A 16,812-nucleotide genomic window follows, 5' to 3' on the forward strand; every position below is an offset into this window, starting at 1 on the left:
CAGGACAGGCAGGTCAGTGAGTGTAGCTACTCTCTGTGAAATTGTCTATGAGTGTTGGTGAATGGAAGTCAATAATATCTACAATTATACCAGTGGAGTGTTTGCATTTACTGTAACTTGCTCTTGCATACAAATGTATGCTTTGCTTCAAGCCACTGAAACTGTTTGATTATACTGCAGATGTGTCGTGGGAATATATTCTCAGAAAATCCACAGTGTTAAAGGGAAATCTTTTTTTTGCCTTTGAAATCTCACTGAACTTGGTTCTTCCACACATCCTCCTGGATCCCCTTAAGACAACGCAACTACGCTGTTTGTTTCCTTCTTTCCCTCCTCCCCTCCTTAGCACCAAACTGTATCAGCCCATAAATCGGGGGGGGGATTTTATAAACAACTCAATTTTGGCTTCAGTGAGAACAGTCAGCGATGCTATTGGCTTTGGAAGGACTCTTGTAAGTTTCTGAGATTGACTCCTCAACATTTCAAGAAAACAAAAACAGAAATAGATGAGGCTTTTAATGATTCCATGAACAAAGTTCCTCATGATTTCATTTCCTTCCAGCTGCAGCTGAAAGACATCCTTTATTCCTTATCATTTGTCATTAAAAAAAAAACAACCCTGAAGTCCAATCCCTTCAGCATCCTCAAAAAGATGAAGGTTTTTGTGTGTGCTTTTCTTCCAATTTGCATAGGTTTTCCACTGCAGAAGTGCTGTGGTAAGTGACAAAGTAGGAAATACCCAGATGACCTGAAGTTTGTAAGTATTCATTTAGGAAAAGGTTTACTTGCATTGAGAAGAAGACTGACAAAACTTACTGAGCAGATCTGTTACATTTTAGCACCTAAAACTAGAGGGAGAAGAGTCAAAGTTAAATGCAAAAACATAAAGAATCTCTAATGTGAATGAAATGGATGGACATATTTTTTTACAAAGACAGGTATTTCAGAATCTGGAATGCAGAAATATAGGGGGAAAGGGAGGGAAAATATCTATAAATATTTGTTATTTAAGAAAAACACCCGGAATTAAAGAGATGGATGACATATAAGGTGTGGTGCCCTGAAGTGTTCTGACAAACCAATTAAGAGTTATTTCCCTCGTAGAGGTTTACTTCTTTCACACCAGCATTTTGCTTCACGTTGTTACAGTGTTTTATGGAGCATTATTCAAAAACAGTATTTCAGTCAGAAGTCTGATTTAGAATTCATCGTGCTTTACCCTAAATGGCCACTTGGAATGCTGTGAAACATGATTTGCAGCCAAAAGCACCAAGTACATAAATTCTTCCACATCAAAAGAGTAGTTTGTAAATTTTGGATGCTCTCCCAGCGTTGGGTGGTGTCCCTAAAAAATGAAATAAGGCCTTTTAGACAGAAAAAGTTTCCATACATCTTCCATTCAAAAGCAAGAAAAAAAAATGGAGCATGTGCTATTAATACATTATTTCTGATCCACTGATCTGCTCTGAGGCAAAAGATTCAGCAAAGTAACTGCATAACAGCAATGCAATGGATGGCTTAATGGATTAATTTCTCTTCTTCCCTCATTCATTAATACCAAACGATTTCTTAATCACAACATGGAATTTAATTTATTTGGTCTTAAGAATGAAAACCGTATTTCAAGTATGTGAACACAGACAAGTAAAACAAACCAGCCTTTAAATCTATTCAGTAGAGTATGAATACAGCAAAAAAAAAAACAAACATCCCCACCCTTCCACCAGTGGCCATCATTACCTGATCTTGAGGGAACACTTTATTTCTTTTTCGCCAAGTGATGTAGTGAATGCCTCTCAGCCTTGCCAAATCCAGGTAACAACGTTCATCCTCACAATTGTACCTAGGAAAAGGCAGAAGGACCCACTCACCTGCAGAGTTTGTGCTCCAATTGATCAGGATAGAACAGGAAAAAAGGGTCTAAGCCTACACCTTTGTTGGCCAATTCCAAGGTAACGAAATCATGGACAAATTCTGCTCCACTGCAGAGAAGAACAAGGACTGCCCACCTCTTCTTAACATGTGCTCAAGGAGACAGATTGAGGCACAACACACACCTCCCAGCCCAACTGCAGCAGTTCTTGGGCATGTAAGAAAAACCCTTGGTGTCTGAGTTCATTTCCTAATGTTCTCAAGCCAAGATTACACCACATCAGCAGCTCCACGACCTTCCCTGCTGCAGGGGAATAGGTGGGATTTCCCAAGATAGGGAATTCAGGGCTCTCTGGACAAGCACGCTGCATTTTTTCTTTAGTTCCACAAAACTGGAATATCTATTAACAAGCAGCTTCATGACAAAACATATTTCAAATGGAACTACTGGAGAACTTTGGATAAGATAGAACGACACTCAGCTGAGCTTGGCCAGCAAGCTGGTGCTTGTTTCCCAAGTATGGAAAGGAGAGCAGCAATATCCTCCCCAGGGACCTGTAACAGGCTGAACGTGCATTGTTATATGATCAGACAGATCACCAAAACACCACTGTACCTCAGACCCATGGGCAGAATCTGATCTGTGAGATGTGTAGTATAAAATGCTGCATCGTATTGATAACATAACATTTTAAGAAATCACTTGCTAAGTTTTTATGATAGCTACACCATCACCTGTTAATGAAAGCTTGCTCACTTTATGTTTCCAGGAGACATTGTCAAAAATGAAGACTAGAAGACAACACAAGTGAAACATTTGTAGTCAAATACTAGAAGGGGAAAGTGCTTAATTAACATATTTGAACAGATTTTTGCAGTTGTGTGTATAATAGAAAAGGAAAGAGAAGAGAAACACTTACAGTTCAAAAACAACAGCCCAGTCTGGTAGAAAAAGCAAATGGGTAAGTCCAGCTCCATGCATCCCAATGAATATATCAGAGTTATGTGTAATTCTTAATTGCTCTGAAAATTCAAGTTCCCTGCAGAAAACACAACAAAAATAGTGCTGTGGCATGCCTATCCATCTCAGTAAGAATCAGTTACATGTAGAAAGCACAAAATTATCTTAAGGGAATAGTGAAAGAGAATTGATTTTTCAAGGAACAGTTCGAAGAATCAGAAATGTGGCAGCGAGCAATAACTCAGCATGGAATTAGAAGAAATGCAGACAGGTTTCAAAGCTTCACATTAATGAGAGCCTATTCCAAGGGTGTGATTTCATTGGTAAGTTTAAACTTGTCACAGTTTGGAGACGGATTTTTGCTTTGCTTTTCAGTTCCTGCTTCAAACTCTCACTTCTTTCCCATCCTTCGAATGTAATCTCCAAATACAGTATTTTAAATAGCCAGGTGTTCCCTGAGCATACAAGTAAATAATGGGCTAAAGATACTTAATTGTGAGAGAAGACTGACAAGTGGACAGGGAAATCACAGCAGGCTTCATTCACGTGTTAACAGTACACTCAATAAAAAGGAAGAGAGTAAATTCTTTGATAATTCTGAAAATAGAAAGAAGCTGGCTTAAACTGCAACAGGAAAATGTCAACTGCTCAAACTACTGTAAGTGCAGACATCAGGGAAACCCCTTCATTGTGATGGGGATGATGCAGCAGGATGGCTGTAGAAATCTCTAATAGTGAATGGTAGTACAGTTTCAACAAGTACAGAAAGTCTGGAAGCATCACTCAGATATGCTTTCAAACAAAGGGACCTGGAAGCCCATCCTCTTCTCTTGTATTATTCACTCCTTAAATGCTGTCATTGACAAAGGAAAAAGAATCAAATTTTAACCTCCTTGCTTTGCTTTTGCTTAGGCAAAGCTTCAGTTCCTCACTATTCCTGTGTGATCCATGACAGCACCACTGATCACAAAGGAGCTGCTGCCATCTGGTGCAGAAATACACCACTTGGGAACTTCTTTTTCAGGCCATTTCTCACTGGCACAGTGCCTAGCATATCTAGGCACCACAAAATGATCTCGGTGTCTTTGGGGGCCAACAGAGCAGCAAGTAAGTTGAGTTATCATTCATTACTAAATTAAGAGTCATATAAAATAAGACACCAGCATACTGCAGGATAGTTTCATTCCTAGGCACTGCATCATAGGACGGGAATGCTTAACTAGCTCACCCACCACTCCCTCAGTAACATTCATCTCTTCCTACCAGTTCCTGGATTTTGCACAGCTTAGAAAGTGGGACATGGATACTTCTGCATGACAACAGCTTGCACCATCCACAGAAAGCATGGAGCCATACTAGTTTCCTTTAGCAACATACATACTTGTATTTGTAGTCCACCACTTTGACCTCCAACGTTGACACTGTTTTCAAAGCATTCACCAGCTAAGAGGGGAGAGCAAAAAAAAAAAAATCACAGTGATTTGGTGCTCTGCTTGAATTAATTCCTCCCCTATACTCCTCACCAGGGAATTACAACAAGGAAGACACAACATACTGTCACTGCATATAAAGGAGATGTTCTCCTACTTTTCTACATTCTCATTTAGGATACATATATCACTCCTAGTAAATCAGCCATTGCAGAGGGGACTTGAATCAGAGACTACTGCTGACTTTTAAGTATGCTACAGGGCCAAATGCCAAGCCACTCAAACTGGTATCAGTTTTGCTGAGGGTGGGAATTGATGAAGATGTGACAATTTAGATTGGATTTTCAAAAGATGTTCCAATACCTAATGAAGCAAATTGGCAACTAGAAGGTTTTTCAAAAATACATGACCACGTCAGACTCCTACTCATACAAGAAATAAAGCCAACAGAGCCCAGGTTTCTAACTTAAAAGGGCTTTTTCCAAGTCTTCATTTAAGAGCTAGCAGGACAGGGAGAGAGATACAAGTATTTTTCTTAACAAAAGATCAGTAACAAAAGATTAATTTCTCATTTTCCATTGTATGCTCATTATTAGAAATTACACAGCACAGCTGGTGTAAGCAGGCACTGTGGTCAGTGCAGCAGACAATGCACAAGTCTGGCAATTGAGCTCTGCCTGCTCTGACACCAAGCTATTGCATGATGTAAGACTCAGTTTCTCCCTTACATTACATAATAATGCCCATCCATTTTTGTCAGGCACCAGCAGCTAAGAATGAAGAGAGCTATAAAAAAAAGCGATGCTATCATTTTATCACAAGAAAAGCTTCACCATAAAGCCACTAAGCTGCATGATTCAAAACAGCGATTCAGTGTGAAAACTCACAGAGTTTTAAATGCATACGCTCAGATACAACTGCTTACACATTTTGATCTGCAAGTGTAGCAGAGCTTTTGATAGAGCCCTTAACACTGGGAAGTTAGAAACTAAAAAGAATTATCTGAAAGCAAAATAATTTAATGTCATCAGAAGCACTGCAGCATCTGTTTGTTAAGAGGAAATACTTTTAGTATTACATCTGTAGTCTTCCATTGGAATTTTAAAAAGGGCAACAAGGTTCAGCATCTGGTGTACAGAAGTAGAGACAGGATAAACGGCCTATCAGAAGAAATTAATATTAGCACTAAACGCATTTGCCCAAGATTTGTCAGCAGACGTCTTGGCTGTGCCTGAAGAATCAATCCAGTGAGCAACATTTAACTTCCAATAAATTTGTTTTAAGAATAAAAAGGGCCACACCTCATTCTGGTTTAATATTTTCCGGTAATCTGTACTGCGTGCGAGTATTGTGACGCGGATTTTCCCGTCCTAAAAATAAAGAAGAAGCAGAGGATCAGCAGCGAGGCAGATCTCACAAACAAAGACACAACGTCCATACTTAATTTTGGCAATTATTTGAGCAATATTTTCCCTCCTCGTGTAACAGATGAGGGAACCACCTTAAAATTCACACTGTATTTTCCAGCAGATTCAACGCGTCAAAAACTTTGTGAAAGTCTGACTATTAACAAATAATAAAGTGTTTTCTGAGAGATTTATTTTATTCTGTACAAGAGAGTCTTCGTGTTACGCATTATACTGCAGTTTTTGAAAGCAGCTTTCAGGACGGTTTGTGCACAAGATCCATGGGGGAAAAAAAAAAGTATTTTTCTTCTGTAACAGTTCTCCATTTTACCTCTTTATAAATTAATTGGTCTCATGGGGGTGAACGTTCCAAGTGAAATAAAGAGATTGAACTGCATTGACTCCCATCAGCGTCAGCAGGAGAAGCATAACTGAATGTCTGCACTGTGCTTTGAATGCGTGGCCCTCAGTGATACACAGGCTACTCTCTAGCAAACACTTCAAGAAGCTCAGGACTGCTGTACCCACCAATGCAGCCCTTGTGACAACTTGCAACAACTACCAGCACGTACAACAGAGAAGCCACGGCCAAACAGGTGGTACTGGGCAGGAATAGAAGGACCAGACTCAGTCATCTCCTCCTCTGATCTGAGCTCAGCACTACCTATGAGGATGGATAAAGAGCATGCCTGCAGAGAACAAGGTGGCTGTTTTGCTTTATGGGATCCTCTCGATTGGGCCCAAGGGCAAGTTCTTGTCAGCATGCTCCAGAAGAGATCATGTACCACACACTGCTTGGCTGGGAAGAACACAAAGACCTCAGAAACAGAGAACAGAGGAAGGGAGGAGACCCTAGGGTTGAAAGGAAGATGTTCTAAAGGCCTGGCCTATGGAAATAAGACAGGAGGGCAACTGTCCTTATGTTTGCTGAAAGCCTTTACAGAACAAACTGACTGATTGGAAGCACCAGAAAGTGCACTGTGTGCTCCCATTCCACACTGAAATCACTCCACACCAGCCAGATGATGTTGTTTCTCTGCTAGGATCTGTCAGCTCCATATTACAGTTTCAGCATTCAGTTATCATACCTTGGGTCCTTCTTGTGTGATATTTAATCTGTGTAACACATGCTGAGAAAATGCTCTGAACAGCCCTGTACCGTGGCAGCCAGATATCTGAAAGTAGAAAAGCAATCGTTACTATGAAAGGTTATTCCACACAGAAAAAAAATCTCTCTCTGGTATCAGTCCTGTGCCATTCATATGGAACAAAAGCCAAGTATCACACACTGCACTAAGCACGTCACTATTTGCTGCAATGCAAGCAGCACTTTTATTTAGAAGCAATGTGGCTCTCTCTGTAGTGCTATAGCCTAAAGACATGAGCTAATAAGCCCAGGAAAGTCTGTCAGAGTAGAAGCTCTTGTGCTCTGCCAAAAGTTCGTGGTTTCCCCTCAGTAAAAAGGTACAGCATATCTCAAGAACAGTGGGATAGAAGATTGCATATAGCCAGTTACTGTTGACTAGCTGAAGTAACTTTAAAATCATATGAAGTTAAGCAGAGCTTCAGTGCAGTATGCTTCATGGCAACTCAGCTGGACACCTGAGAGATTCATTAGCTCAGACTCCACAGTGTCACATACACGTGTAGCTACCACAAGGATGGATAAGGAGGACTCACCAATGGTGTGTTATAAAACAAGCCATACCGCATTCGAGGCAGCAATGAGAAGACTGCTTCTTTAAAGCACACCTGCAAAAGGAGATCACAAGTTACACTGTGTGCTGTTACCTTCCACTGGTTTGTCCCATGCTCATTCAGTGGGATCACTGCTTACAATGAGCCAGCAATTACACACTCCTGTCAGAACATCCTCACTTCCTTGACTGTGCAAAAGAGTAGAACAAAGAGCATCCTGATCCCAAAGGAGATCTCAGCTCAGATGCTACAGATTCACATGTGGGAAGACATCAAAAAAACAAATGGGAAAAACAAAACAAAACAAAACAAATCTGAATTAAATAAAAGAAAACCAGGTGAAGTGTAGAGTTTAGAATGAGTTTAAGGGATTTAAGAGACTGATATGAGCTCTGAATGTGTTGCAGAAGTGAAACGAATACACAAATGTCACTTCTCAAAAAGTTTGGTCCATCTATGTAAATGCAGACATGCCACAGAATTGGGTTACAGCTATATCTCCTGTTTGCAACACACTCATTTTACACTAATTAAACATGCATGTAAAGCATCAGTGCTCCCCACTGAAAAATATATATCCAGAGGCAGCTTTACAAGCAGTCATTCTTAATACGCAGTCGCTATGAATTAAGACAAAATATGAAATTCCATACCCTTTTAGAGTCAAAAGTTTTCAAGTGTATTATGTCATAGTCAGTAAATGCCTTCCACGTCTCGCTGAACAGGTCGCCATAGCCATAGGAGCTCTGTGTGAGAAAGGAAGGACAGAAAGGCACAGTGATGACATAAGTGCATACAAAAACTCCCTCTGCGACTTAAAAGTTCTATACAGAAGCTTAAACACAATCTTAACATGCACATCACCACCACAGAACCTAAGACATTCTAGCACAGAAGGCACACAGTACTGAATACGTAGAACTGCACTTACAAAGCTAGTTGAATTACCTGGCAGGTAGTTAATTTTTTATTAAAACAGTCCTGTAACTTAGCAATCTAGACAAATTCTTCAGCAGCAGATCAGAATCTGAGTTAGGAGCAAGGTGTAAGGTGTTTCCCCAGAGACAACAGAACACAAGTGGAACAGAAGCAACAGAAATAGGAGGGAAGAAGATGTAAATTTGGACTTCTGAGACCAAAAAACTACCCAGGAACCCAGGTGCAGCAGTAGCATTTGAAGTAAAATGTCATAGCAAGTTTGTTCCATATTTGCCTCTGTTCTGGGACGCTCACTTGCGTACTGCACACGCACCTCAAACTGAAAGCAATGATCTGATTTGGTGGAAGGAGGAATTGGGAAACATGCTGAAAGGACTTCACTCTACCTGCTCACCTTAAAAGGGCTTTAGAAACATTGCTTTCTTGCAGTTGCAAAGACAGTCTGCAGATCAACACCCAGTGGATTTCCTACTCATTTTCTGCTCTGTTTAACCTACATCAGAGGGCATTGCTGCTTAATAAGAGTAGTGCACCAACTCTACAGTAGCTAGAAAGTATGCCCAGATCTAATTACATCAAGAAAAGAAAAAAAAGAGAATGAATAATAAGATCAAGTCCATCATTTGATAGGTATAAACAGCTCATCAGCAGTTAGTTGGTGCCATCATCTGGCTGCCTGTGGCAATGAACTCAAGCAGACCAAGCAGTTAAGACTCATTTAAAATGATGGTGCTGGTACAGTACATACTTTGAATGGTACTTTGAAAGAATTATTAGATTCAACAATGCAATATAAGAAAAAGAGTTTCTTTTCAAAGCAATTTACAGTTCTGACACAGCTGAACTTTTCAGAAAGCCATTGGAGCTGGATTAACAACGGCTCTCTCTATAAAACAAGCTTGCTTATCTGGCAGGCACATTTATTTTACCTTTCAAAGTGTAAGAGAACTAAAAAAAGGAAAAGAAGAGCCAAGAAAGAGACTTCTCATTAAACAGCAAGCATGAAATATTTGCAGTTCTTTACTGAATATTTGTCATAGCAGCCAATGCAAAGGAAGAAAACACAGTATTATAGGAGAACAAGGTAACAGACGTGGGACAATGTTATATCATCAAAAGCTTTGCTCCTTCTGAACCTGACACACATTTGTCTGGCATATCACAAGTTGTTTACTTGTAACAAACTCCTGGACAACTTAAACACAGGTCAGTAAAACTACTGTTACACTTCAAAAGTCATGGCTTCCATCCAGCAGTACAGCAGAAATATTTCCACTTAAAAACATTTATTCTAAGGGGTGACGCATCTGTATTAAGATGATCCAAAAACTTACCAGTTCCACGTGACTCAGTTAACTGTCCACAGCAAAGCTAAACTGTAGCTATTAAAAGTTGCAGAGTCGCTATTAGACAGAAATATAACGCATTACAAGCATATTAAAAGCACCGTGGACTTACAGTGTCCCACATGACTATGTTGACATCAGTACTGAAGGAATTATTAATATGCTGTGTAATATAAAGGTTGACGAAGTCACAGAAGTGGTGGTACATATTAACACCTGAGGAAAAGAAATAAATGTTAGCAAGTGCTTCACTACTCACTCCTCAGTGGTTTATGCGTTTTTCTCTACTAGTACCTCACGTCTTATACTGGTTTTCTCCTAATTCTGATTGAATGCTTCTTATACACCCTAGAGAAGCAAACCTTTAAAGAGAAGGAATCGAGGCAAGAGATCTGAAGCAAAACACATGCTAAGAAAAGCTCAAGTAAATCAAAACAGCAGCAAAAAGATGGTGAAAGAAAAGGATAAGTTCCACGTACTACTTCTCTCTATATAAACTGCAAATGCTTTCCAAACTACATAAAAGTAACTGCTGCTGTAATAAGAACTAGTTAGATATACAGGAAACATGACAAAACAGGCCTCTGGCACTGCTCTTAGTTCTTCTTTATTAAGGTTACTGAAGCTCTGTCTGGAGGAATACAAGATAGAACTTGTACTTGCACAGGAGCCAAAGCCCAAGACATTCCTCAGGTTCTTTCCCAGAGCATTCTTGTTCCCTTTTGGCTTCTTAAGCTAATACTTTAAGACCACAGTGCATAAAAAGCTACCATGAAACAAAGAGTTAACATAGTCCAGGCTGCTTGGTAGCCAAGACCAGACATCAGCTTTAGGACCATATACACACAGCTCTTGGTACAAAGCTTCTGCCCAAGAAGAGCTGCCATCAGAACTCAAAAAGCAGTTCTCCTCTGCCCCCACTAAAACAGAGAAGCTAGACAGCATCAGCTTTCTAACACAGACAGACAACCCTGCTAAAGGTAAAGACTGAAAGCACTGCAATTCTTTCAGTTACAGTTTAGAGGAATACAACAACTTTGCTTAAAAGGTAAGATACTTGTGTCCAGGGATTAGAGGCTCACCTGCATCCAATTTCATGAAGTATGTTGGCTTTTCAATAACAATATCACACTTGCCATCATCCAGGGGCCTGAAGTTTAATGAAGTAAACGTCTGGAGTTCTGCAAACCTACAAGATTCAATCACAGAGAACATGCTTTGTCATTAACATATCAGAACACGTGTATTTCATACACCTAAGATTCAGTAACTGTTCTTTCAGTCCATTTGATTTAACAGGACGGCTGAAATCTGATAGAGTCTGACAATTAAAATTAGTTCAAATCCTAATGGAAGGTTCTTCAGGTTATGATCTCCAAGAGGTTAAACATTGCCTTTGATCTCAGGAGCAAACAGCATCTTTGATGTACAAATCAAGGCAGGAGAGACGTAACAAAGAGCCTCAGAGCGAACATCTGTGGGTCCAACTTGATCTGCATTGCCAGAGACTTCAGCAAGATCTTCATGCTTTGCTCAGAATAATGAATACAGATGCAATATTTATTACCCCTGGATCTAAACAAGGATGAGCAGCTGAAATGACAACAGCAGGCACAGAAGAAAAGCCTTTTCTTCCTCTACAGCTCTTCTTAACTGAAATTGACCATCCGTCCAAAAAGTGGAAAAAAAATAATTGAAAACATGAAAAAAAAGCATAAAAACTCAATTCCTATAGGCATTTTAGTAGTTCCCTTCCTTCATACTTTATCAGTTAGCTGTCAGCTCAGCTTTGAAGTGCTAACACGTAACCCACGGTAGCCACCTACTACCAAAGCATCCTTGCACTTCCTACTCAGCCTCTAGAGCGCTGCCCATTTCACATTCCAAATACAGGCTCCTTGGGAACAGTATATGAATATATATCCAGACCAGGCCCAACGTCACCAGGACTATCAGAATTAAGGCACAAATGCCAACTTCAAGATATTTCTCAACGAAAGAATTGACTCCTTCCATAGGCAAACTAGGCACAGGGCTAATATCACTAGAAACACTTAAGCATTAGAAATCTAATTACAAAATGGTTCTATGCCTGTTCCTGCTATAAATTAGGCAGAAAGGGTACAACTATAAAGTAACATAGCTCAGAACAGCACTCTGCCTAGTTGTAGTTACAGAGATATCTAGAAAAAACAACACAAATTGACCTTAGAAAGGAACGACCAATTCCCCAGAATGAAACACCTCACACACAGCTGCTAATGCCAAGGAAAAGATAAATGGAGAAGTGAATTGGAATCAGCCCCGACAAGTGAATCTTACCAAGATTGCAGAGGGCTCTTGCGTTGACCTTCAGCTAAAAATGCTTTAACATCAAGGGTGCAATGACCTCCAATTTCTCCCTTCTGGAAAAAGTCTTCTTTGAATCTAATGCAAATGAGTAAAAGTCTATCAGCCTTTGTGCAACAGTGCCACGAGTGCTCTGCAATCAAGATTGCATACTCAAGGCAATGTTATTTAGTCTCAGGTCAGCAAAGCTTCGTACACATTTAAAACCTGAGTACTTTCTTCTCAGTGCCTCATACAGAAACAACTCTACGTTGTGCCCCACCTGAACAAGAAAGGATGTGTCTGAATATGCAGAAAGAATGTCTTAAGATACAGAAACACTATCCTCTGCTTGGTCAGGAGGAGGAAGTGTCTTAATCACCCATCATCACTCAAAAACACAACAAGTTTTATAATAATCCATTCTGCCAGCAGCAGCAGCAGCAGACAGCAGTCGAGCTTTAGCAACATAGACCTCATGGCTTCAGCAATACGCCTCTGAGCACGGGCTCTGCAAAGCTCAACATGCACACCAGCTATACGCACAGCTCCATTCAACAAACTCTTTGAGCCCCTCTCCCTGCCACCTCTTAGGTTTACTCCAGCAACACAGAATCAGACCTCTCGTGGTTTCTCTTTGCAGTTCTTAAATCGATGTACAAGTTTGTTGCTCTGCAATGCTGAAGGAACTGAGAACAGGTCAGAGATGAATCTCCCTGTTAAAAAAAATAAATACATTTTATCGATAATAACGATTCTGTTTAAAACAAAGTGAAAAGCAAAATACCTATTGAAAACACCTACTGTTACTGCAGGCTTACAATGGGTTTTCATTTCATTCAGCCTCTCTCGAATGTAACCAAAGTCAGCTTGTTTCCAGAATATCTGCTGGGCTGTCTCGATGTCATTCGCCCTGATGAGAGGAAAATAAAATGCCATTGCTCAATTCTAGTAATGGCTTTAACAGATAACTTCTTTTTTTTTAACCTCAGTGAAAAGGAACAAAAAAGCCAGCCAGGTACTATACTGACATTCAAGATGCAAAGCAGGAAGCAACATATCAGCTACACCTCAGTGAAAACATCAATGCCAATTTAAAGCAATTCTGCTGTAAAAGGCTCTAATTCTTTTAAACATTTTTTCGTCTGTTTTTAAAGATAAGAAAAGGAACTGTGGAGTTATTTTAAGAATCTGAATTGAAGGCTAAATCAGGATAAGGAAAACATTGTGGTAGGAAGTATTTCAAGCAGGATTTTCTTCCTTAAAAAGCTGAAAGTCACACTGAGAGATGTATACATACAGTGTATATGTGTATATGTGCATCTGTACACAGATGGACAGATCTCCCTCTAATGGCTCTAATGACCACAGTAACATCAACTTCACAGCTGATACAAAAGTGAGCAGTACACTTTTTTGTTCTTTTTCTTTTTGAACATACTGCACTTTATACGTTTAAGATGAAGCTTACCATCCAGATTCTACGTAATCACACACCGGGTAACTGAACCTGTGATCTGATTTGCAAGATTTCTCGTAGCCCCAGCAGGACTTTAATTTCTTCAAGTATTTCTGTAACACAAAATAAATGAATACAGCAATCAGAGCCGTCAGCTTATACACCATCTCTCAATAACAGATCTTGTTTTTCAAATCTTGCATAAAGATCTTTGCCTGAAAACAGACCTCTGTTTCAGAGGGAACACTCCAATTCCTTACACACAGCAGAGGGCCCACAGGAGGCACATGCATAGCACTGTTATTCTTGCCATTAATATCTCTTTTCAGGACAACTAATTTTCCTAAACCAGTAAGTAGGATCCCAAAATTCTCAGGTTGCCGACAGCTATGAACAACAAAGCTGAGCTCACCTAAAGCACAGTGCTCCAGGCTGAGAGGACCACCAGGCAAACCCAGCAGAGCTGGTTCTGCAGTGCTGCAGAAAAGCAGAGAAGAGGGAGCACAGCTCCATCCCAGAAGATGTTGGAATCGCCCTGAGCCACACACAGCCCCGATCCCCAGGTTCACCACCTCTGCAGTTCCTATTCATAGAATCATAGAATGGTCTGGGTTGAGAAGGCTCACAGTGCTCATCTGGTTCCAACCCCCTGCTATGTGCAGGTCGCCAACCAGCAGCCCAGGCTGCCCAGAGCCACATCCAGCCTGGTCTCGAATGCCTCCAGGGATGGGGCATCCACAGCCTCCTTGGGCAACCTGTTCCAATGCCTCACCACCCTCTGGCTGAAAAACTTCCTAATATCCAACTAAATCTCCCCTGTCTCAACTCAAAACCATTTCCCCTCATCCTATCACTATTCCTAAACGAAACCAACTCACTGGCAAGGAAACCACTACAAGTCCACCAACAAACTGCTTCAAAACCACAACGACATCAAACCTACTTTATAAGGGCAATGAGAGTCCTGCTTGCAGATGGCAGCAATGTGCCGATTGTTGTGCAGGAAGTATGGGATGTGCTCGTCTGGTAGGTTGACAGTCCTGTAGCTGTACATGGGCTCTTCCGGAACACTTCTGAGCTCAGTGAGATTTTCATCTCGGGAATTAGCCAGGATTTCTCGCAGTAGCAATCCAAACATCAGCAAGATGAACATGGCAACTTACAGCTTCTGTATGAGGAAAAAAGGCAACGTGAGTGCAGCAGAGCACATTTCAGGCATACCGGGTAGCAGCGCCGTGTACTCCGAGTGTTTTCATTTGTGTCGTTGGGGCGGCCTTTTTGTCTGACAGAAAGTAAACTCTCACGGAGACAGCAGACTGTACAGCCTCGGGATTATCTGGGGATCATTAATCACCGGGTAATTACGCACTGCTACAGACTAAAACGGGCGTGTTTACTTTAGCTGGAGCCCGAGGGATCCTCCGAGCGCGGCCGTGGGAGCCGAGCACAGAGCGGGCAGTACGGAGGGAGGCGGGAGAGCAGCGCCAGGAGAGAAAAAGAGGAACAAAAGTTTAAAAGTTAAAATTAGCACAGACTGCAGTCTCCGGCTTGGAAGATATTAAGCAAGAGAGGAAGGGAAGCTGCGCAGCCGCCACTAAGCGGTCCGACTTCAACAGAGCCCAGCAGCAGCAGCATCTGCCGTCGTGTTGCGAGGTGGGACGCGGAGGCTGCAGGGACCACGCGGGTCTGCGCTGCGTTGCGGCACGTCACCTTCTGCCGACACATCCCCGAACCGAGCCACTCAGGAGAAAAAAAACGCCGCACCCGTGTCTAAAAAGCCTTTTCTACGCTGTAATTTGCCGAAGAGCCAAAGCCCGGCAAGCGCGGACAGCGTTACCTGTCGGCTTTGGGGAGAAGCGCTCCAGACGCACGGACCTACGGGGACGGAGGGGGAGCGGAGCGCGGCCGCACATCCCGCGACGGACGCCGGTTGGGAAAGGAGGGATGGGGATCGCCCGCCCCGCAGCCTCAGGACGCGCCCCGGCCCGCCCCGCACGGCCCATCCCCCGCCTGGCGCTCACCGCTCGGCGCCCCGCGGCCCATCAGAGCCGCCGCAGCTCCGTCCTCAGCCGCCGCAGCGCCGCCCCTCCTTCACACCCGCGGGCAGCGCCGCGGCTTCGGCCCGGCCCACCTGGAGGCGGCGGGCGGGAAGGAGGAGGGGGAGCGTGCGGAGGAGCGGGCCTTTTCCTGCCGCCGCGCAGCAGGAAGCGCGGCCTCTTAGCGCCGCATTGTTCCATTTCCTCCCCGGGGAGCTGCGGGGCACGGCAGGCGCTGCCCCTTCCTGCCGCCGGCAGAAGAAATTCGCCCCTATTTTCGCTATCATCCCTAATCCCATTCCCGCCGTGCGGTTATAAATACATCAGGCCCCTGTAACCCAAATAGCCGTGACTCGTTCACGTGGAGCTGAAGTGAAATTCCGAATACACGGAGCCCTCGGGCAGCCCTACGCTCCGCATCTTCCCTTAAGAGCTGCCGGTCCTCACCTACCGAAAAGAAAAACCCACAGCGCTGCTTTAAGCCTTTGACAGACAGAACCGGAGCCCACGCTTCGCATAAAGTTTTATTTCACCCTGACCCGTGCTCTGTACAGTCTGTACACATTTTACAATTAGAAACCAAAGTCCCGTTTTCACCGCGGGGTAACTCATGTTGTTCCTTATTTAGGACCTTCGTAGCCCTTAACAAAACGCGCATTGTAACAAACACGTTAATGGGACAAAAATGAACAGAACCAACCCTTTTTCCAATGGATGGATACGTGTGGTTTTTTAAAGCTTGCTTCTTTGTTGCTGGAGGAAGGCAACACCAACCCAACACCATGCCAGCCTCTTCTGTACTCATCCAAACCCACCTCCCCCGGCAGAGGCCTTGCCCTCATTTACCAAAGGCATGAAATAAGACCCCTCTGAACAACATACTTTGAGGGAGTCCTTAACCTTCCTCCACACTTGCAGTGAGAATGGGCTGTAAATTAGTTGCTTCCACGAGGGTTACTTAAAAATAACAAATTTAAATGGAAGAGGATGGCAGTATTGTGACCTAAATGCTTGCTTTTTGCATGTGTTTTTTTTTTTTTCTTCCTTTTCATAGCAACAAGCATCAAATGTCCTGGTATACATTAATGTTTCCTCAAAACAAGCCCACAGGTATGATATCAAAGTGAATCAAAACATGTAGAAGTCTACATTACCATCCAGCAGCTACTCTGGTTTCTAAGGCTTTGATGCTTAAGACACAGTAGGCCCCTGGATTGCTGTGTGATAGTAAATGTTGCACTGAGTGAGAATAAAAGAATCCAAAAAGAGTCAATACAGCTATTTACATCTGCTTTTGTAAAATTTAAAAATCTAACAGGCTCTCAAATGTTTTTGTA

The 16,812-nt window shown here is 42.3% G+C and overlaps 1 protein-coding gene across 1 annotated transcript; it reads right to left on the reverse strand.

Moving 5' to 3' along the window:
- Positions 1–1,198: 1,198 nt before the first annotated feature.
- On the reverse strand, positions 1,199–14,592 carry EOGT (EGF domain specific O-linked N-acetylglucosamine transferase; the record flags this gene model as incomplete). Its single annotated transcript, XM_079540523.1, has 15 exons — positions 1,199–1,345; positions 1,741–1,843; positions 2,793–2,912; positions 4,215–4,276; positions 5,565–5,633; positions 6,758–6,844; positions 7,350–7,421; positions 8,021–8,113; positions 9,765–9,868; positions 10,735–10,841; positions 11,975–12,079; positions 12,602–12,696; positions 12,785–12,893; positions 13,452–13,552; positions 14,383–14,592. 15 exons carry the CDS (start codon positions 14,590–14,592, stop codon positions 1,199–1,201), a joined length of 1,584 nt encoding a protein of 527 aa, XP_079396649.1.
- Between the last annotated feature and the right edge of the window lie 2,220 nt (positions 14,593–16,812).

Source organism: Tetrao urogallus (assembly GCF_951394365.1).
Source record: "Tetrao urogallus genome assembly, chromosome: 10".
NCBI lineage: Eukaryota > Metazoa > Chordata > Aves > Galliformes > Phasianidae > Tetrao > Tetrao urogallus.